Source organism: Protomyctophum parallelum (assembly GCF_964188405.1).
Source record: "Protomyctophum parallelum genome assembly, chromosome: 10".
Lineage (NCBI taxonomy): Eukaryota > Metazoa > Chordata > Actinopteri > Myctophiformes > Myctophidae > Protomyctophum > Protomyctophum parallelum.
This window is the reverse complement of record NC_139704.1, coordinates 7,601,281-7,623,503: the sequence shown is the minus strand read 5'-3', so window position 1 is coordinate 7,623,503 and position 22,223 is coordinate 7,601,281. Positions and strand designations below refer to the sequence as shown.

The 22,223-nt window shown below is 43.7% G+C and overlaps 1 protein-coding gene across 1 annotated transcript in view; it reads right to left on the bottom strand.

Moving 5' to 3' along the window:
* Positions 1-22,223, bottom strand: part of adgra1b (adhesion G protein-coupled receptor A1b) — a 234,688-nt gene that overhangs the window by 6,955 nt on the left and 205,510 nt on the right. The window contains exons 16-17 of the mRNA XM_083774158.1: positions 21,235-21,358; positions 7,960-8,114 (exon numbers count right to left, since the gene is read on the bottom strand). Of these exons, the coding sequence (XP_083630284.1) occupies positions 7,960-8,114; positions 21,235-21,358 (279 nt within the window). The remainder of the gene's footprint in view (positions 1-7,959; positions 8,115-21,234; positions 21,359-22,223) is intronic.

Below are 22,223 nucleotides of genomic sequence, written 5' to 3'. Positions count from 1 at the left end.
ACTCACATCTCTGCGTGCTTTCATTTCACCAATGTGCCTTAATTCTCTATCGCAGACACAGATTATTTCTGACATCAAACCAAAAAAGGCAAAAATACACCTGTCCCGCGTGTGCACGCACGGGAAGCCATTCAAAACCTGTCTAGCAAAGCAACAAGCGCAGCAGAGCACACATGCTCCCCTCCCTGTCATCCCGAGGACAACGATGAAACGCAGCACCTGCTGCTGGCAAGAGAAAGGGAGACCATCACCGTCCTCACATCCACCTCCACGTACTCCAGACAAGCCCATCTAAAGCACAGCAGTGGCCTTTTTAAGTACTGGCCAAGCATGGCTGTAGCCAAGCCAGACTTAGCACAGACTCGCCATCATTGCACTCCCTGACCATTCTGGTTAGTGTGTGGAATGTGCATTTTCATCCTTTCCTCACTGAGATCAAAATCACTTTATTTGTCACTTTCCCCCCCAAGTACTTGCATACATAAAAAAATATGAAATACTGTTTCCCCTCAGTCACTTGCAGTGCAACATTAAATACATCAGGCCTATTTAATACCAACTGACCAAAACTAAGATCTTGAATGACAATATCCTAGAAGACATTCTTTTCCTGTTTGATTAAAAAAAAATATGGACTACGAGGCTGCCTCTAATAGACTAGGCATGCTGTCTTTCAATCTTTCTGTATGATTTTGTTTTTAATAGCAAAGTCACTGAGTAATGTTGACATGTAGTACTACTACAAGTAAGACGCGCAAACGCGGGAAGCGAACGCAGCTGTGTGTGTGTGTGGGTGTGTGTGTGTGTGTGTGTGTGTGTGTGTGCTACAGCTGCGCCCTCTGGTGGCGGGCGGGTGGTGTCACAGCGGGACAGACAGACACACAGACAGACATGATCTGCAGGGTCTCATAGTTAGTGCTCATTGCGTTCGCAATCACTGCGTTCGCAAATACAAGTGTGCATACACATTGCTTTTCATTTCTGTAATTATATTTAAAAAAAATAGGCCCCTATGTTTAAATTAGTACTTATACTTATATACTTCAAGTGAAATATTTTCAAATGGACAATAAATTAAACACTATTTATTTTTAGCCTATGTAATGTCAAATTTGTATTTGCGTCCACAGCGGCACATCAATAATTGTTTTAAACAAATTAGCCTTTTCACAATTATCATATTGAGAGGGGAGAGCAAAAAGAATGTCCTGTGCAGACAATCGGTCAGCCAAAACTGGGTGGTTGATTGCTCTCTAGACCTTCCACATGAAGAAAAACGCTCTATACCAGTGGTTTTCAACCTTTTTCATATTGTCAAGGCCCATTATTTATTGACATTTGAGCCACGGACCACCATGTGATGACATTTAGCCTCGCAGACCCAAAACAAAAAAATATGTTGTTATGGTTGGAAATGATTTTGCCCACAATTCCTTGCTGTATTGATGTGGTACCATTAGGAGAGATAACAGGCAAACGTTGATAAAAAGATTAACAATTCTCATACATTCTCTAATTATGTAGACTTCTTGTAAATTAAGTAACGCAAATGCGAAGCCCACGCAGCACCTTCCTCTAGCCCATTAAGAACAAAAATGTAACTCTTGAGAGCGTAAAATGAAACCAAATGTTGGTTTAATTTTACGCTCTCAAGAGTTAAAGATTCATAAGGGTCCATTTGGTTAGCTGGCGGACCACCTGGAAGCCCCTTGAAGGACCACTGGTGGTCCCCGGACCACTGGTTGAAAACCACTGCTCTATACCAAGGTGAAATACTGCTTTACGGGTGCAGGCCGTGTCACCCAAACAGCGTGACTGTGAGTTAAGACCACAGATGGAGGCATTTAAAGTGTGCTGTCCAACACATTGCAGGGGGATTCCTGGCCAAAGGTCACTGCGATATGCCGCCGAACTAGCTGACGGGCCAATAAGCCATCATCATCACCACCTGCTGCCATTGGCCTGTTGGTGTGAGCTGAAGTGGAGCCGGATGAAAGGGGTTGGGGGGGGGGGGGGGGGGGGGGTCTTTAGAGGAGGAGGAGGAGGAGGAGGGGGAGGAATTCATTTGTCTCCAGCCAGCCACTAAGTCTCATTGCATGGCGCTGCTGTCGGGGACCAGAAACCTTGTATGTCCCCAAAGCGGTTCGTTTGCATGAAATTAAAGAAAATAACCTGTGTATCGCTGTTGATTTTGGCAGCAAATCTAGATTTTAGTTTCAGTCATAGTCTTTTGAATAATTTTCATTTAGTCTAAGGGAGATGACAGCCATCCGTCGAAGAAAACTCATTTCGGTCGCTTGTATTCGTGACCTTTATTCTTTCGGTCATGACCCACACTTCATCACCATAGGTGAGAGTAGGAACGAAGATTGCTCGGAAGACGGAGAGCTTTGCCTTCTGGCTCAACTCTCTTTTCGTCACAACAGTGCGGTACATACCGCCCCTGCCGCTCCGATTCTCTTTTTTTTTTTTCCCATGAAAATAATTGTCTTTCAAAGTCTGTATCTGTGTAGCAAAAACATTAGAGTACCTAAGAGTAATTGGACAGCCAACTAGTGCTGCACGATTCTTGCTCAAAGTTTAGAAATGAGATCGCATACCGGTAGGTGTCTGAATCTAGATTGCAATCTTTTATTTTTCGATTAATTGCGTGGCACGACTGTAGTATGACCAAGTAGGGCATTCATTTACGGGAAAAAAAGAGGAGAAAGAAAATATACTGTTACTGTTATCTGGATTCTGGACATACAAGGTTTCTCCCCCCAGATGGTCCGCATATACAGTCAGTCACTGTGCATCAACTCGACCCCCCCCCCCCCCCCCCGCCAGTCACATTATCTCATTCCCAAGCTGCACATGAGGGACAGCTTCCAGAACATTTCAAATTAAAGCCCTGTAATCATGCAGGTGTCCCAGTGTTTGCCTGTTAGAGACTGTGCTTGTCACAGCCTGAGAGCGCCTTTATACTGGTGGGATCCATCTTTATCCTCGATGACTTTCACCCACTATTCCCAAAGATGCAGACCTAGTATAGGCATCACTCAGAAGATATTAAAAAGGAAAACAATCATATTTTACCTTACTGCTGTTTAAAAAATATTGTAAAATATGAAAGTCCATGCTTGCTACATGGTCACTGTCGCCACCGTGATGACGATATTGCTGCATAAAATTGCCATCTCAAGTCATTTTCAACCTTAAACACAGTTTCCTAAAAGCAAATGGGATAATCTGTCAAAAGGGAGTGTTTGGTAGGACTGTCTTGAATTCAGTTGTGTTATCTCCGTCCTTTGGTCTTCTCAACCGAAAATGTCTCTTTGGGCCAGCCTATTGATCATTCCGCAATAGCAATACAAGTCACATGAAAAGTCCAGCCATACGATCTCTCCGGAATTTACTAACAAACACCTGCAATGGGTGTGAAAACACAACCTCAGGCATCCAACTCATTTGGCAGAGGTAATAAACCACCTCATTTAGATAAGACATTCTGACTGAGGAAAAAAAATACTAATAACTTTAGTAAAACGATGATTACGAGGAGGCGAGGTTTGCAGAATTATCGCGAGGAGGTTATTAATTAAAATGTGTGCCTCCATCTCTTTGCCTCCGTATCTCTCGTAGCACTCGAGCGTTCCCTGGCAGGTGCTCGTGCTGAAGGTTCTAGACTGAAGTTCAGCAGCACACAGTAATTGCCATCATGGCGCGCAGAGAAGCCCACACAGCACCTTCCTCTAGCCCGTCAAGAACTGATACCAGATTCTACAAGATGTCTTCTATAAAATCATCACAGTTTTCTGAACGTATGCTCAAGGACCCCCAGAATTATCTGTATTTGGCCGCCGACCCCCATCTGAAAAAATTGTTGTTCCGGGAACCCCCACCACAAGCAATTCTTTATTTATTCTTTCTTTATTCGGATCCCCATTATCATGAGTTAAAATGTTCGCAGTGAAAGAATAGTTATTCAATGATTTGCACACATTTTCACGATTTTTCAATAGCAGATCTACATGCTCGTAGCGTGGCACACGGTGCCGTGCTACGAGCATGTAGATCTGCTATTTTTCAACAGCTTAAGTTTAAAATAATGGTTAAACGCTAAAGTGACACAGATGCGTTCCAGATCTTAATGGGCTAAAGATGAAAAGTACCCCCGATGTGGCTCCTAAAGCTGATCCTCTTAAACATGCCAAAGGCCATGAGTAAGCAGGAAAAAAAATGAAATGGAGAAAGGAAGGAAGGAAAGGGGGGGGAAATTCAGGAAGCAAAAAAAAAAGATATTTCAAACTGCCGTGTGAGGCTAAAGCGAATAGGACAGAAATCCGCCTGAAAGGGCCAAATAGATTCATTTTTCTGATAAAGCTCTCGAACTCGAACCTATTGGCTCAGCTGCCTCCCAGGTAATCGTGGTAATTAGTTACAGCCTTTGGGCTGGTGCCATGGTGTAACAGATTGTTTTACCGTTGTCCTTTTAATTCCATTTTCATCCTCTCACCCATTTGGGTGAAATGACACTGTGCTGCTGGCTGCCACTCTCTTACATCTCGTTGGATGTTGTGAAGCCTCAGAGCAGACAAGACAAAAACCACCAAGCCAAAACATTTATCATACAACACCACACCCACTTCAGCTGTTCCACAGACAAGCTTCCTCTGCCAAAGCAGGAGGAAGAATTTGTGTATGCATAAAAATAAAAAAAATCGTCTGCCTATGCAGAATGAGCTATTTTGTGTGTGTGTGTGCATGTGTGTGTGTGTGTGTGTGTGTGTGTGTGCACACGCACACACACGCACACACACTCAACTATAGTGCATCAAGATAAAAAAGGTTATTGTCTGTGATGGCCAGGATCATGGCAATGATTATTCTAAAAAAAATATGATATTAAAGCAGCTGTTCTAGTCGGCTCCCATTTAGCTCCCTCCCTATTATAACCAGAGTCATTGCTTCATTGATTAAATGCCTTTCAGCAACTCCGAGACGTTAAGGATCTCAACATAAATAACCACTCTCAAATAAATAAATTGGAAGGGATAAGTTAACCACCGATGAGTGACAGCAATGGTTATGAGCATTAGGTCAACCGTCGATGGGAATCCAATTACACATTTACATAGATACCCTCCTAGGCACACGGTCTCCTTACAGGCTCCGCCAGAGCTATTGTTGCTAAGCAGCGGCACACTGAACAGCACAGCACCAGCCACGTCTAACAGGAGAATCCAAATTGAATAGCCCCCCCCCCCCCCCCCCCCCCCCCATTTCAAATAAAAAATGTTCAGCTTCTGGCAATCTCCAACATTTATCAGACTAATTTTCACATTATGCGAGATATTATTTTTCCTATAAAGAAAGTTCTTCCCTCGTGGCAGGCAGCGTGACTCCGATTGTAAAATTTAATTTCTTAACATGAACAAAAAAACACATGAAAATCCCACTAGGAGAGCCAAATGGTATAAATAGGAGAGCCTTGACAGCCATGTCACTGCAGAGCTACAGACTGGAAGCGAACAAAGCCCATGGCTTGAAAGAATGCAAACTAGCTCTGTACGTCTCCACAGATAAACATTGCAATAACTCATCCGAGTAAATCTATTGTAGCTCTTTAAAAAAAATGAGCCAGAGTGTATGTACCTGCATGGGAATAAATATAGCTGTGCCTGTACCGTAGCATAAATCAAGAAATACATGCATGCAAGCATCGATGCTCCTCATTCTCAACACATAATACAGTATATATAACACTGTATTAATATAAACAAACCAAAAACAGAATTGTGTTGTGAACCTAGACCTCTTCTAGAGCTGTGGTTCCCAAACTTTTTCATGTCAAGGACCCCCAAATTGACTCTAATTAGCCCGTGGACCCCCATTTGAAAAGATATTCCAGGGACCGCCCTAAGAGAAGATTTTTAGGCTCTAGCAGTGATTCTCAACCCGTTTAAATTTCAAGGACCCCCAGTTTGACATGCATATTACTCTACAGATCCCCATTTAATGGCTTTTCTATCTCTACTGGGACCCCGATTTATATTGTATAATCAATGTTAATGTAACTCTGAGAGTGTACAAATTTGTACACTGAGTTATAGACCCATAAGGGTCTATTTGGTTCCAAACCCCGGGCAAGTTAAGTTTACATTACACCAAGACAATATACAAAAACATGCGTTCCCCACTGTGTACAGAAACCCTCCTGCCCCGCCGATAGGAGGGTTTCTGTACACTGTGGGGAACTCATGTTTTTGTATATTGTCTTGGTGTAATGTTTTTCTGTACTATGTGCTGCTTTTGTTGTTGGTGTTGAACAGACCTGTGAAGATGAATATCCTTCGGGACAATAAAGATTATTATTAAGAGTATTATTATTACTGAGGTTAAGGTAATGGTTAGGTTTAGGCATAGTTTTACTGAGGTTAAGCTTAGGGTTAGATTTAGGTATAGTTTTACTGAGGTTAGGGCTGCCAATCACAGTGCGCACCGTGCACAACCCGTGTAGGCTTTGGTATGTCGCGTCCTTGATGGGGTTCCAGGGTGTCTCCAGCTAAATGTGTTAATTATAATTATTATTTTCAGTTACCTCTTTATCCATAGTTTATATGTTGACTATTCAAAAATACCAGATAAGCTCGAGCTTGTACATCTGCCTTTTTCTTCCTTTTTTTTTTGAATGTTTGAAAAATATTGAAAATGTTTTAAAAATCAAATGGGGTCTGCAAACAACTATATTGTGTGCCAAGGAGTAGTTTCGTGCCAACTACTGGGTTCAGAGGGATAATCCTACTATAAATGCATCACTTCTCTGCGTGCATACGTGTGTGCGACTGTGCGTACGTGTGTGTACGGTTGTAATGCACATAACTCGAGGACCGTTTGACCCACCGACTTCATATTCGACAAACGCGTTCCACACCCTCACACAGTGCAGTGCCCGGTATCGAGTCGGGCGGACCCACGGTTCGCTCTGCTCAGGCTCTGCCAGTGGGAATCCCCTCAGTTGGAATCCCCTCACCTGTGCAATTTCCAGCCTCTGCCTCAGCCAATTGATTGCCATGGCAACCCCACACCTGACAATTGATTAGCCTACTTAACCAGTCCACTTGACAACGGGTATTATTAGGTTCCCAAGTTGCATCATTCTCAAGTAGGCCGGTAGCCGACGGGCACGTACAGGGCTAGTAATAATAATAATACAACTGTATTTTTATAGCACCTTTCATGACATGACACGCAGATCAAAGTGCTTTACAGAGCAATGGAGAAAAAAAAGAAAAGCATAAAACAATAGCAGTAATGCAATACAGCGAGGACATGAATAATGACAACAAGGATTTGAAAAGCTCAACTAAAAGCAAAATTGTAGAAGTAGGTCTTGAGCTGTGCTTTAAAAAGTGTGTACACTACAGCGGCTGCCTGTCAAATAGGTATAGTGGGAGTTTGTTTGTTTGTTTGTTTGTGTAAGACGGGGTCAGTATTGATTTTGGCAGCAAATTTCTCTTTTAGTCTAGTTATAGTCTTTGGAATGAAACTTCATTTAGTTTTAGTGACATTTTAGTCACCTGGAATGTTTTAGTGTTAGTCTAGTTTTAGTCGACCAAATATCATAAGATTTTAGTCGACTAAATAAATCTACAGTTGATTTTGTCGACTAAAATGTATTTTGGTGGGCCTTAATGCCGTCGTAATGGCTGATTTTACACTTGCTGAAAATAGCTGATCTTTAAGCTCACAAACCAAGTGTAAAATGACTTGTACTGGATCTTTTGTCTACTAGTCCCTTCATAACATTTTAGTCTAGTTTTTATTTGTTGTCAATATATTTAGTCTTAGTTTTAGTCGTCATAGCTTATTTTTTATTTAGTTTCCATTCAGTTTTCACCAGTGAAAAAGGTACATTTTTCGTCTTAGTATTAGTCAACGAAAACACTGGACGGGGCTGCATGCCATCATGCTCACCTCAGCAGGGGCTGTCTGGTGCTGGGGGGCACGGCGGGCGTGTCACCGTCCTGGGCCTGGGGAGGCTTCTTGGTCACCTGCTTGTAAATGTTCCTGGCCGTCACTCCCAGCCACAGCATGGTGGACAGAGACGAGTAGTGCAGCACAACTCCAACCTGGGAGGAGAGAGAGAGAGACACAGGAGCACACATATATATAGAGTTATAAAGGATAGAGTGTGGACCGGGGAGCAACAGCCCCGCTTGAGCTGTGAGGTGTTGGCTTATGAGGCTCCAGCATATATCTTTAATGTAGCTGAGGGCTAAGCCATGCAGGGCATTAAAAGTGGCGATTAAAAATCCTAAAACTAACGGGCAGCCAGTCAAGGGAGGTGAGGATGGGAGTAATGTGGTCACGCCTTCTGGAGTTTGTCAGCAATCTGGCTGCTGAAGTCCTATTTTTGCCGAGTCACCTGATGCGCTATGCAAGCAGAATGAAAACAAAGGGATGCTGGATGGCAGACGAACGTCTTTCATTACACCAGAATCACCTCTCCACCTGACCTCACACAGCCCAGTGGTTCCACCCACCTTGAACAACAGCCAATCTAGTGCATTGTTGCTGCTTTGCACACAATTGCACTTTTCAGCTGCCTTCTCACCGACAATAAAACACTAATCTTTTTAGACACCATTTATTTCATTCGGATTAGCAGGGAAACTTTCCATGAAGGTACTGAAAGACCCACCCACCTCAGACATCAGCAACATCATGAAAATTACAAAAAAGATAATTGTCCGGGTGAAAATCACCTGTGTTCTAGTGTTCTAGGGTGAAAACCGTGGGGTGCATTACGTAGTTCAGACTAGTCATTGGTCCGACAAACGACAACCCATCTCAAACCCTAACCTAACCATAACCGCAAGCACGGGAGCAGCGCATGTCCGACATGCGTACACATGTCGGACTAATGCTTCGTCGGAATTACATGCACTCCCCGAAAACCGTTATGTATTCCAAACCACACAGCCGACTGTGGTGGTGGATAAGGTGGATTTTAGAAAAATCGTGAAAATATGGCGCAAATCTTTAAATATATATTCTTTCAGAGCAAACGTTTTTAACGTCACTGGAACAACATATTTTCAGATGGGGGTCGGCAGCCAAATACCTACATTTTTGGGGGTCCTTGACATGAACATGTTTGAGCACCACTGACATAGAAACATGGGTTTTTCACTATTACACTCACACTATTACAAGGGTCACACGACAGAAACAAATGCCTGTATTGACAATCCACACATCACAGATTGGCTTTCCTGTAACTTAAGAGCAGGTTATTTATTTAAAGCTGTCGGTAAAAACAAAGCTCTGTAACGGCAAGGGAAAATGGCAAAAAAGAGAAACAAAGTGCTATTGATCCATCAAGGTGAACACAGGGTTGTCTCTCTGCCTGGAGAAGGAGGCCTCATACAGTACTTCAGCAGGTGGTGGTGGATATCAAACGCTTCCTTATCAGTTGAGTTAGAGGACACACAAGGCCCGTGACATGCATAACAAGTCTAAATATGAATGGCAGTCACGTCGAAGACAATCAACATGCTTGTTTTGCCGGAATATATCCACCACGCTTCCTCGTTTTAATATTCATGAGTTATGTGTGAGACTGTCTGTGAGTGAGTTGGGGGATTTGATCTGACATTGTTTAAAGGTGTGTGTGTGTGTGTGAGACAGAGAGAGAGAGAGAGAGAGAGAGAGAGAGAGGGAGAGAGAGATGAAATTAGGAGGCATTGGATCTTTTCTCCATCCAATCAGCTTTCTGTTCGCTCTGCAAACAGCGAAGTGAGAGGCATCCAATCAAATCAGCTCTCTCCAGTCTGCTGGGTGTCTAGCTGTGTCTAGGGGGACTAACGCTAGCATACCGGAGTCCACATGCTAATTGGAAGTGTCCTTGAGCTTGTTATGGAGAGCCCAAAGTGGCAAATCAATCAGTGCTATATATTGTTCACACACTTTTGAGCTTCACGAGAGACAAGAAGATGGCTGCATTAGCATATATCCGAAATAAGCTCAGCAAGGTGAGGATTGGATGGAAGTTAGTAGCGATAAGGCATGGTTAATACTTATTACTTGCGTAAGCAGAGCGCGCAAGTAATAGTTTTCGTCCAGTGCTTCGATGCGTATGTCGCGTTTGATGTGTGTGCTCCGTGCCAGCGTATGGCGTAATGACTACTTTACATGCTTGATATGGCAGTGGTGTCAGATTACATACATGTATACATAGGGACATTTACCTTTAATCCTCCCGACACTAAAACATATCGTCATTACGTCACCATCGAAAACCAATTACACCCTGGCATTTGGTCCTTTAATCCACATCTTTATTACGTCATCATTGAGAGCAGTTATACCCTGACGTCATATGCTATTACGATACATACGCATCAAACGGGGCATACGCAAAGTAACCACAGTATACCGCTAATCAATTTACAAATGACATATACATTCCTTTAATTGATTGTTGTTAATTACGTAACGAAAGAATGAATTTGAAATGCTTAAATAGAAATACCTTCATGTTCTTCAACAGATCTCAAAATAGTGTCAGACAGGTAAATACTGTTTGTAGCGGTCGACAGTACTTGCGCGCTCTGCTTGCGCACTAGTAGGCCATTTATGACCTACTTGTGTGCAACAAGCAAGTAGGCACTCCACAGAGTGCAGTTCTAGTTCATACTGGGGTGAACCAGTCAATAGAAAATTCTAATTATAACCCTTGAATAGGTTCATTTAAATGAATGACCCCTATGCCGTGGATGCCCTATGGCAATATGGAATGTAGCAGAACCTGGGTAGCAGTGATAAAAGACGGAGGGGGGTGATAAGCTTGTGCTGACTGGTCAGCAGGCGTACAAGCCCTATAGGGTGATGCTGTAGTTGACCAATCAATGCAAGCTGAAGCTGTGTCTTCCCTATGGGATACAGTAGATACAGCAAATGACCAATCGGCAAAAAAGTGCTGAAGTGGTAAACAGAGGGCTCAATTGTCACAACTAACGATGACGCTATAGCCCCTTCTATAAACAGCTTTTGTCGCCACACATCTCAATATTGACAATGAAAGGGGAATTCAGGTCAAATGTCCTCTAAATCTTGTCCCCACACGTCTCAAGATTTGCCATTTGCCGACAATGAAGAACGACTTAAAGATTTACGCCATATGTAAACGAGCAAGCTAACCAATCACAGGCAACAGGCATTCTGATTGGCCAGTATGAGATGATGCATGATGATGTATGATGATAAGAGCGCTCCTCACTTCACACGGGTAAAAAAAAAGCCTTAATAGTAATAAGTGAAAGATTAGGAGAGAGAAGGAAAGATTATTAGGAGAGAGAAGGAGAGAGACCCCCCCCCCCCCCCCCCACTAAAACTAAATTGGGAAGACTCATGAATTTATGTACATGTAGTTAAGGAACTCGACCATATGAAACATGGACAAAGTTCATCACATCGCTTTTTGTGTTATCCTTTTATCAAGGATATTGTGTGAAGTTCCTACAGTATAGTACCATACGGGCAGACAGGGTCTGAAGAGCGATAGACAACACCAGAGAGAGAGAGAGAGAGAGAGAGAGAAGCATCGTTGTATTAGTGAAGACAATGAGAAACAGCATGCGTGAGTGACAGATAAGAGGGGACAGTGCCTTGAGAGACTGAGAGGAAGAGTTGGGAAGAGCTGTGCACAGAGATTGTGAGTGTGTGTAAACGTGAAGGATGCAGCTGAAGACTGTGAAGGAGGCGAGGGGTGGGGAGAACTGACAGAGCTGCATGAATCCACAAAGATCCCCTTGAAGCTCCCTGTCTATGTACTTGCGTCTCCCCCAGGGAGGAGCAGTATAATGCAATGCATGCACGCACGTCGCATGTGATTGCGTGCGTGCATGCATGCGCGCCCATCTCATGAGAACCTGGTACTAATTATCCAAAATGTTGTCAGGCGAGCCTGGACGAGGCCTGCTTCAGTCCCACCGGCAGCCTGTAATCTGGGCTCCAGACCAAATCTCTGTAGAGTTGTCCTGTTAGCGGCGATTGGTTGAGGGAGGAGCCCAAATACAAATTAAAACCATGCAATCACCCAAGGATAAAACGAGATAAACAAGTAAATGAAGTCAAGGTCAGAACCCATTGCAGTCAGAACTGCAGCATCACTCCCAATCTTCCGCCATAGTCTGAAAACCCACCTTTTCAGACTCCACCATGGCCCATAGCACTTACCCCACCCCCTTAGATAGCATTTCTGTAGACTTAGATAGCATTTGATACAGACTTATAGCATGTTATGTAGACAGCACTATATATATATTGCATTGTATATAGTCATAGCACGCCATAGTACATATGTATAGCATAGTAGTATATATATATAGTTTATATGTATAGTCTCATAATATAGATATTCCACTGTTACTTTCTTAGCTTACGCATGTTTCATGATAAATGGTTTTTTGTGATGTATTCCCATGCTTGTTGTTCTTGCTTAATGTAAGTTGCTCTGGATTAAGAGCGTCTGCTAAATGCCTAAATTGTAAATTGTAATTGTAAGGTGCTATAGGGAAGGTGCCAGGGCTCCAGACTAACTTTTTCACAGGTAGCACTGGTGCCACCTACCTTTTCAGTTGGTAGCGCCACCACAAATTAGGTAGCACCAACTTATTTTTGTATAGCGCCGCAGCGCTGTATTAATACATGACCTTATCACCAAGGCTAGCACAGGTTTTCTTGGCTGAAGCATAAATGCCTTAAATTAAGCACATAACATGTTATATTTCTCACTCACACACATTCTATAGGAAATTATTATAATGAATAAACCTATAGTGCATTTTTCCATATCGTTATCATTTGGCTACTGTATATGAAACAGAAATGAGACACACCCCTTACCTTCTGCATGGGCATGTTCAACCTAATGGCCAATAAGGATATTTAACACTGAGGTGCCTACGTGCCCACTCTTCCTGCACCCTTTTGCAATATGAAATGCCACCAAATTCATAATCCTTGCCCACTTTCCTCCTGTCTTTTCTTTATATGGAATGAACATGTGAAAGCTGATGTGCTTTTATTGTGAAGGGGAAAGTTTCTAAACGTCTCAGCCTGCATATTTGCTGATCTACAAGCTCACAATGTGTGGTGGACGCGACGCGTTGTGAGCTTGTAAATCTGCTATTTTCAGCATGCAACACCACGTCGTACGACGAAGAATATACCAGGTTTCACGTGGGAGATTTGTTTGAGGCGATCATGTATGTAGCCTGGCCTGCATACAGTCTATGGCCTGCACACAGCGCTACTCAACGCAAAATAACAAGCTATTGGAATGGAAGCTATTTTTCAACAACAAGTTTACCGTGTTTGGGGTCGGGGACGAGGCGCAGTCCCCCATATGTTGTGTCTGCTGTCTCCGTGGATTCAGCGACAGCAATGCACAGCATGCATCATCATAGTTTTTCTGTGTGCTATTAGTGTGCGCTCCAGGGAAACTTAGCCGATGCTGAAATACGTTTTTTTCGGGGTTGATCAGTGAGCGCGCTGCCGCTGTTGAACTCATGCGTGTCGTGTGCAGACCGGTGCAGACAGACAGGCAGAGAGAGAGAGAGAGAGAGCGAGAAAGAGACAGAGGAGGCGCGGAATGAGCGAGAATAAAGTAATATTTTATTATCGCATTAATGCCCGTGCTTCATGGTTGAGGCTGGGAGTGAAAGCAATAAGTAGCACCGGTGCGATCGTTAAACTTTTACACGCACATTAAGAAATTAAGTCGCATTAATTTAATAAAATGTAATAAGTTTAAGTTTATTCAAACAAAGCCTTCAGTTCTGCCATTAGACAGGCCTTGTATTACACATCAGTTAAACTTTGAACCTTAAATGCCCCCCCCCCCAGATCGTGCTATTCTGTAGTGCAATAGTCTTGCCATTAAAGAAAAATTAAACCCTTGTATAGACTGGATATTTCTCATCAATCCGCAATGTATTCCAGTTATTTGGGGATTGTTTTTCAGTGCAATGCACACCACCGCAGTTGTGTCGGGACGGGTATGTTAAGACATCTACCCTTGGCGAGTTACCTGCGGGAATACTAAAATACACCTTCACACCAACAACAAAACACCAGAAATGCAAGCTATAAGCATATCACCGATACCTGTACTTAATCAGTGTTAACGACGTGTTTTGCAATATGTTTTACCCACTTCATGGTCAATGCAGAATTCACGTGGACGTGTTAAAGCAGCTGGGGTCTATACTATAGACCAGTGGTTCCCAAAGTGAGTTCCGGGGACCCCCAGAGGTCCGCGAGGGAGTTCCAGGGGCTCCCCAGCTAAATGATAGTTAGGACCCAAAATGAACCCTTATGGGTTTGTAACTCTTGAGAGTGTAAATTAACATTGATCTTACAATATAAATTGGTGGTCTCAGAGATAGAAATGCCAGGCTTATTAATATAAGTAGTACCTCACTTTTCTATTACTGAAATTGGGTATCAACTGTTTACTCTTGGACGAGCACTCATCTGATTAACATGCTGAAAATGTGTCCGTGCAGGACGGGAACTGGAATAGACAAATTAACAGATACATCATTGTGCAGTCAGGTGTCAGTGAATAGGTGAGTCCATGTGGGCGGCATTTGAGATATAGTCAATTACAGTTATGGAGGGAAAGAAAATGAAAAGAGATATCAAAGTCCGAAACTCCTTGAATAAAACAAAATATTTATTAGTATTATTAAAGTAGTGCACAGAGTTCAAAAGCACTTATGGACTACTGCCTAGTGCCTACTGAGTTTCTGGCTTCTTACTGTAAGTACTGTTTGAACTCTGTGCACTGCTTTAATAGCACTAATAAATATTTTAGTTCATAGAAGAAGCTTTCTAACTCAATATATTTTTTCATTATTTTGGGGCCAGTTTGGAAGCTCTTCCCCCAAACTGTTTTGTTTTATGGTTATCACTTACTTAAGAGTTACGACACGGACGGCGACCTCTTTTTGCAGGCTTCCCTGTCAAAGTATCCTGCCAGGCGGTTAGTCAGGCGACGCTATAGCCGGTGTGAAATGCAACACTCTGGGCTGCGACATATTGAGGCGTAGTTATCACACTGTGGAACAAGGGGACATCTAAAGTGCTTGTGACAAGAGCGTATAAGGTTGTCCCCAAATTCGCCTTGTTTTTAGGATTCGAACTTGGGCAGGGATTTTCGAGCGGACGCACGAACCATCGTTTTTTTTTTATTAATTGAATTTTAAAAAGCCATTGACTCACCGAACCATCCGTCCTGTGGGTGGCAACATTGCATATTCTATCGGTAAAAAAAAAAAAAACTTTGGATCTGCACTGCGATGCTTTGCGAGCTTGCAGTTCGGCTATTTTCAGCATGATGCAACAGATGGTACGACCTAACCAGAGTCAAGCTGTGCTTGGGAGATCTGCGTTTGTTGGACGAAGCGACACAGCGCTTCCTGGCGCAAAAATAAATAGTTAATGAGCCTCATAATAAGGCTCATTATAAAGTTTGCAAGATAATTTGCAAGTTTGCAAGATAATTCTTCACAGTTCACCCCAAAGAAAGCTAAATATGCAATTACTTATACTCTTACAGGCATGATTATGCTTCTATGCCTTTTTCTTATGCATTGTTGTTGCCAACAAAGTGTTATTTGTCATTTACTATTTGTTTCTTGATAACATCACATTCTATATATATTCCTGTCTCTCTGTAATGTAATGGTAAATGGTCAGGAATGTGGTATTAATAGAGCTTTTTCGGTTGCACGTTATGTTTAATCAAACTACAACATGTTTATCTAGCTAGCGCTTTGGACATGGTTTGTTGTCTCCACCAGGCCGAAGGCATGGGGGGAGAGTATGTTTTGCACTCCGTCCGTCCGTCCGTCCGTGTGTCCGTCCGTGTGTGTGTCCGTGAGCAGCTAATCTCGGCCACCGTTAACTCGGTCGATGCCAAATTTTGCACACACACTCCCTGGATGCCAACGATGAACCTCTGCCCCAAACTTTCCAGAACGGCCTGTTATAGCGCCACCAGGAGGCCGCTTTGTGCAAAACAAGTTTTTGCACAGTACACCTAAAGATTTTGTCCAAACATCGCGCAAATTGGTACACAGTCTCTCTAGAGCCATTCAACGAAACCGGTCTTTCAGATTTCTCAGACTCCATCCTGATTGGTTAAGATTGGCTTCCAAAGTTCACAGGAGTGCTCAGTTTCAAACAAAATGCTGCAAATCATGAACACATCACGTGATTTCCGTGAAATTGTGCACGCACATTCCCACTAGGCCCAGGACGAAATGCCACATGAACAATTTCAACTCAGCCTCAAGGTGGCGCTATAACTGGCTGAAAAGTGTTTTTACCTCTAACTGCACGGATCTGTGGATAATTTACTTTTGTTGCCCTTTTATCCAACCACCAGATGAAGGAAAGCTGCAATGGCCTACATTCCTATCCTGGTGGAGACCTGTGCCCAGAAGGGCACTTTTTCTAGTTTCCATCTATTCTAGGCTATCTGCGCGAAAGAGCACTGTAGTTGCGTGCTGCGGCTGCACGCATCAGAGAAATTGCATGTCAGAGTAATTTGGTGTTGGACTTGGAGTCGGGATTATTGTATTGCAGAACCTTGTCGGGCTTTAGCAGGACCGGGCTGGACATTATGTTATATATTTTCCATAAAAAAGGAAGAAAAACAAAAGGCAGAGGTTCGAGGCTTCGAGCACATTCATTGAGGTTCGAGTGCCAACGTAATGAGCGAATTAAGGACCGAACCTTAGAAAGTTCGGGGATACAGCCTTACAAGAGAGGACGTGCTATAGCCTCCCAAATGCACCACTGCTCGCCATGAAGCACGGGAATGTGGCTTGTTGATACAGGGAACCTTTGAAACCGTGACTGAAGAATGGAATTGTGCATCAATCTCTTGCGGCCTACAGTACGCACACTGTAAATGCCCCCATGCTGAGCTGAGCTGACAGTCCATGATGCCGTATGATGTTTCAAGCTACCCTCCCCCCTGAGCAGTTCCAACTATCAATCACCCAGAAGGGAATTCCACAAGGGCTGCAGGCTTCTGTCACGGCAATACTGCTGGTCTCCAACTATTATCTCCACCTGTAGCGCCACTTTCGTATACCTCCTTTCCTGTCTTTCATTCGTTCATGGTTGATACATCATCAGTACCACTCAGCTTCATGAAGTCATAGCATTAAAGGAAACTGCCATTCATCAACGTAAATCCCCTTTAATGCTTGTTGAGAATGCATTCCGCTTCTGTTATGCAACACCTGTTGTCGGAGTACCCATTATGCAGGGGAAACACTCACTCGCTCACTCACTCACTCACTGTGACACAGCATGGAATTGTATCCAACTACAACAAAATATTCTTCAGTTTTGGGCCTGAGAGGCTAAATCTCATGGTGGTCCGTGGCTCAAATGCAGAATTACTAACCCATTTTGGGGCGGGAACCCCTTTTGGTGTTTTAAGCATTATGTTATACTTTAGCTATTGAAAATAGCAGATCTACAAGCTCATAGCGCAGCACGCTATGAGCTTGTATTTTTTAAAATGTAGTGCAAATCTTTGAATATATATTCTTTCAGAGCCAACGTTTCTAACTCAAATCTTTGCTTCTGGGGGAGTCCCTGGAACAACATATTTTCAGATGGGGGTCGGCGGCCAATTACATATATTTTTGGGGGTCCTTGACATGAAAATGTTTGAGAATGACTGACATAGAAACATGTTTTTTTTCAGAAAACCGGGTCCTCGGGTCTAAATGGGCTAATGGGCCTTGATATGGAATTGATAGCCTCCTGCTGGAAATGATTCCCGCTGGGAACGCATGCCCCTCCTGTTATGTAATACATGTCGTACCCATTATACTTTATATAGTGTCCCGATTCTTGAGGCCAGTCCATGACGTCACATATTGCTGACATCAGGAATGTCCACACGGGCATAAAATGAACACAGACAGACAAGACAGACATTAACATTGTGTCACACCCCCGAGTTTGAAATCGAGTCAGACAGTCAGTCAGACAGTCCTCGAAGATATGCGGGAAAACACTCACTAACTCACTCACTCACTGAGATTCTGTGCATTTATAGATGTGAGGAGATACATAATGTACGCAAAACAATGACCTGAAATGCCGTCGGGCATCTTAACAACTTAAAACGACACCATTTAGTTAGAAAATCGGCTACGTTTCCCTTAAAGTGCTAATGCAACCAATTAGGGGTGAAATAAGTTCTATGGCAGCTTGTGGTAAATAGCTGAAAGCCCTTACTGTACTTGTACTGTAAATAAATACGCTATAGAGAGACCCTACAGTCTGTGCCGTTTGTCAAACAAGCTTCTAAATATCTAAATACTGTGTGGAAAGAAATGGGTTGCAATATCGTGGGATAAAACATTTTATTTTGTACTTTTTGTGGTAAAAGCGCTCAAACGTTCTTCTTTCCTGCCTTGATCTCCTTACCCCCCCCCCCCCTTTCTCTCCTGTCCTTTCTTTAGTTTTCTTGGAAAATGACACGATGGGAACTATGCAGAAAAATTAATTTGACCCACTCTTTTACTTTTTTACTTTTACTACTCCACATCGTCCCCAGAGTACGGCTGAGCTTTCCAGCCTCTAGCTGGGCCGTAGCTGGGCCGTAGCTGGGCCGTAGCTGGGCCGTAGCTGGGCCGTAGCTGGGCCGTAGCTGGGCCGTAGCTGGGCCGTAGCTGGGCCGTACCTGGGCCGTAGCTGGGCCGTAGCTGGGCTGTAGCCCTCTAAACTCTAATTTTCATTTGGTTTCACTTCATTATTCCCCACGGCTAGCAGTTTCTGGAATGGGCGTTGACGTTGTTGTCAATCATGTGGCTATGGCTATCCCGGTTTCTAACCAAACAAACCCAGTCAACGAGCACTACAAGCATGTAAACAAAAGCGGTAAAATATGTCGGATGATGATGTTTATGAAACCTGTTGAGTGACGGGGCTGATGGCCAATCAGATTTTCGATCGAGACTGACGTCGCCGTAGGCAGAGTCACCTAGACCTGAATCGCCAGGAGATATTATTTTAACCCATTCTGACCGGGCACCCATTTTGGTGTCAGCATCATGTTATGCTTTAGCTATTTAAAAATAGCAGATCTACAATCTCGTATCGCGCCACCGAGTGGCGCGATACGAGCTTGTAGGTCTGCTATTTTTGAAAAATCGAAGAACGACTGTGACATTTTTAGAATCTGATCTCAGGTCAGAATGGGTTCATCAGACCAGTGTGTGTCCGGCGGAAACCTCGTATGAATCTGATCTCAGGTCAGAATGGGTTAATGGTAGCGATTCAGGGCTGGAGCCAGGCTAGCTGGGCTGGAGACGACAGTCTGTTCACTCATACTGTTAGCTGAGCTGGAGAGGACAGTCTGTTCACTCATACTGTAGCTGGGCTGGAGAGGACAGTCTGTTCACTCATACTGTAGCTGGGCTGGAGAGGCCAGTCTGTTCACTCATACTGTTAGCTGAGCTGGAGAGGACAGTCTGTTCACTCATACTGTAGCTGGGCTGGAGAGGCCAGTCTGTTCACTCATACTGTAGCTGGGCTGGAGAGGCCAGTCTGTTCACTCATACTGTAGCTGGGCTGGAGAGGCCAGTCTGTTCACTCATACTGTTAGCTGGGCTGGAGAGGGACAGATGTGAACACTGTCGGCACAGAACCAAACGAGAGACAACAGCCTCCCCTCTGAGACCACAGTCTGATTAGAGGCAACACGGTGCATGCATGGTGCCCTCCTGAAGCATATTATCACCCTCGGTCACACACTGCAAAATCCTTAATGAATATTAATTTAACTCTGGCAGAGCCATCACTATTGCTATCACCCTATAGGCAATAGATGGTGAGCGAGTGCATAATGAGGAATAGGAGGCTTCAAAGCACAGTGGCTCACTGTACCAAGCGGCAGCCGCTAGATCGGCTGGCAGTTGTGACAATGTAAAGCCAATCAAAATCCAAAAATTGTCACGTTCTTCACTACACACGACAATAATTCACCAGTATGGATGATTGCCTCATTATACTATAAGTATAACTATAGTTTAGATGTGGATCATGGCCCTTTGGCCACCCATCCATCTTCAACTGCTTTATCCGTAGTCGGTCGTGGGTAGGGGTGGGTCCCGAACCTCGGGACCAAGCAGGTACCCAACCGAACATGCATGGGTACCGGGTATACCCATTACAATAATTCAATTTCGGTTCCAACTATCTGTTCCTACAGACGTGGGCAGTCACACGCTAATTATTTATTTATTCAACAGCTAAATCCGGTGAAACACTGTTAGCTGCGAGGGCGAGCGTCTCTCTCTCTCTCTCTCTCTCTCTCTCTCTCTCTCTCTGCAGCATTGACAGGGGACATGGGGGTGGGGGGATCGTTTGGGGGATAACGTTTGCGCTTCAGCCAGTCAATCAGTGAGACAATAACACGCAGCTGAGTGATCAGCGAACGGCGAAGGCAGAGTCTCACAGCTGTACAGAGTTTCTAATTAATGGCTCTGTCTGCAGTGCACTCCCAACGCACAGGAATCCCAAAGAAGGAATCACTTCTGTCCGTGACATGGAAAAGGAAAGACTCACTTGAGTCACTTCTGTCTGTGACAATAACCAATTCTACAGTTTGACTTGTACACACGCACATAGAGCAAATATAGGCCTAATAATATATACAAAAGGAAAAAATATATTATTGTCACCCTTATCCTCAACGTACGGTTAAATAAAGGATAATATGCTACTCTATTCATTACATGTCTTAAATTGACTAAGGAAATATATAGGAATAAAACTTTTTGTTAAATAAACATTTGACCTACATTTTAAACATAAGTTATTTACCATTTGGAACCGAAATAGGGAACCGTTAGGAACCGGAAACGGTACCGGATTCACAAAAATCCCAACGACAGACTATTCCCTTCTCCAGAGCAACATTAGTAACTTCATTCAGGGGGGATCCCGAGGTGTTTCCAGACCATTTTGGAGATCTAATCCCTCCATCTGAACCTTGGTCTGCCCCAGTGGAGAGGAGCCCTTTGGCCTATACATAATGTAACCATGTGACCAGCCAGCACATGAACGGACATTCCTAATGAATCGTTTGGAGAGCGCTCAGAGAGAGAGCGAGAGAGACAAACGTAAAGGGAATGATACACTTACGGCTTGACATATGATGGGGTATTTGATCCGATTGATGCCCCCGGCGAACACGGCGAAGGTCAGTGCTGTGTGGAAGCAGAAGTTGAGGAGCATGTGCCATCCCTTCCGACTGATCCGGATCGCGCTGAAAACAAGAGACCAGAAAGAACAAGAGTTAGCAGTCACAAACACCCTCTTTGATACTTTGTGGTTATAGGGCCAGATTTATCACTGGGGCTGCAGCCCAGAGGCCCCTGACTGGGGTGCTCCCCCCCCGCACCAAAACACACTTTATATTTTAGACCTGAGGAGTGAGGACGATTCTACAAATGACTTCTAAATCATGACAGCTTTCTGAAAAACCCTATGTTTCTGTGTCAGTGGTCCTCAACCTTTTTCATGTCAAGGACCCCCAGAATTATCTGTATTTGGCCGCGGACCCCCATCTGAAAATATGTTGTTCCAGGGAACCCCCACCCCAAGAAGCAAAGTTTTGAGTTGAAAACGTTTACTCTGAAACAATATATATTCAAAGACCTACAAGCTCGTAGCGCACGACTCTACCGTACAACAGTGTCATGGGGCGGAAGTAGCTAATCTACAATCTCACAAGGCATCACTTTGCTACTGTACTCGCATGTATGAAACAACGTTTTTACTTTTGCACAGTAAAGGTTTTGGAGCATTATATTATTAAGCTGTTGTGCGGACAGACTTTTCCTCACGTCTTTACCTCAGACCAGGGGTGTTCAATATGTCCATACACGGATAAAATAATGTGTCTGTGGCAAAGACTTGTCAGTATTACCCGTATTGCTTCCAAGATCATCGGACTTCCCACAGCCACACTTTCTGATATGAACAATAAGGCCATCACACGGCTAGCACTTTCGATATCAAATGACGCTGATCATCCCTTGTATCGCTTCTTTAGCCTCATGCCATCTGGACAAAGATACGTTTTAGTAGGAGTTATGTTCCCTCAGCCATTAAACAAACTGCCCCGCCGA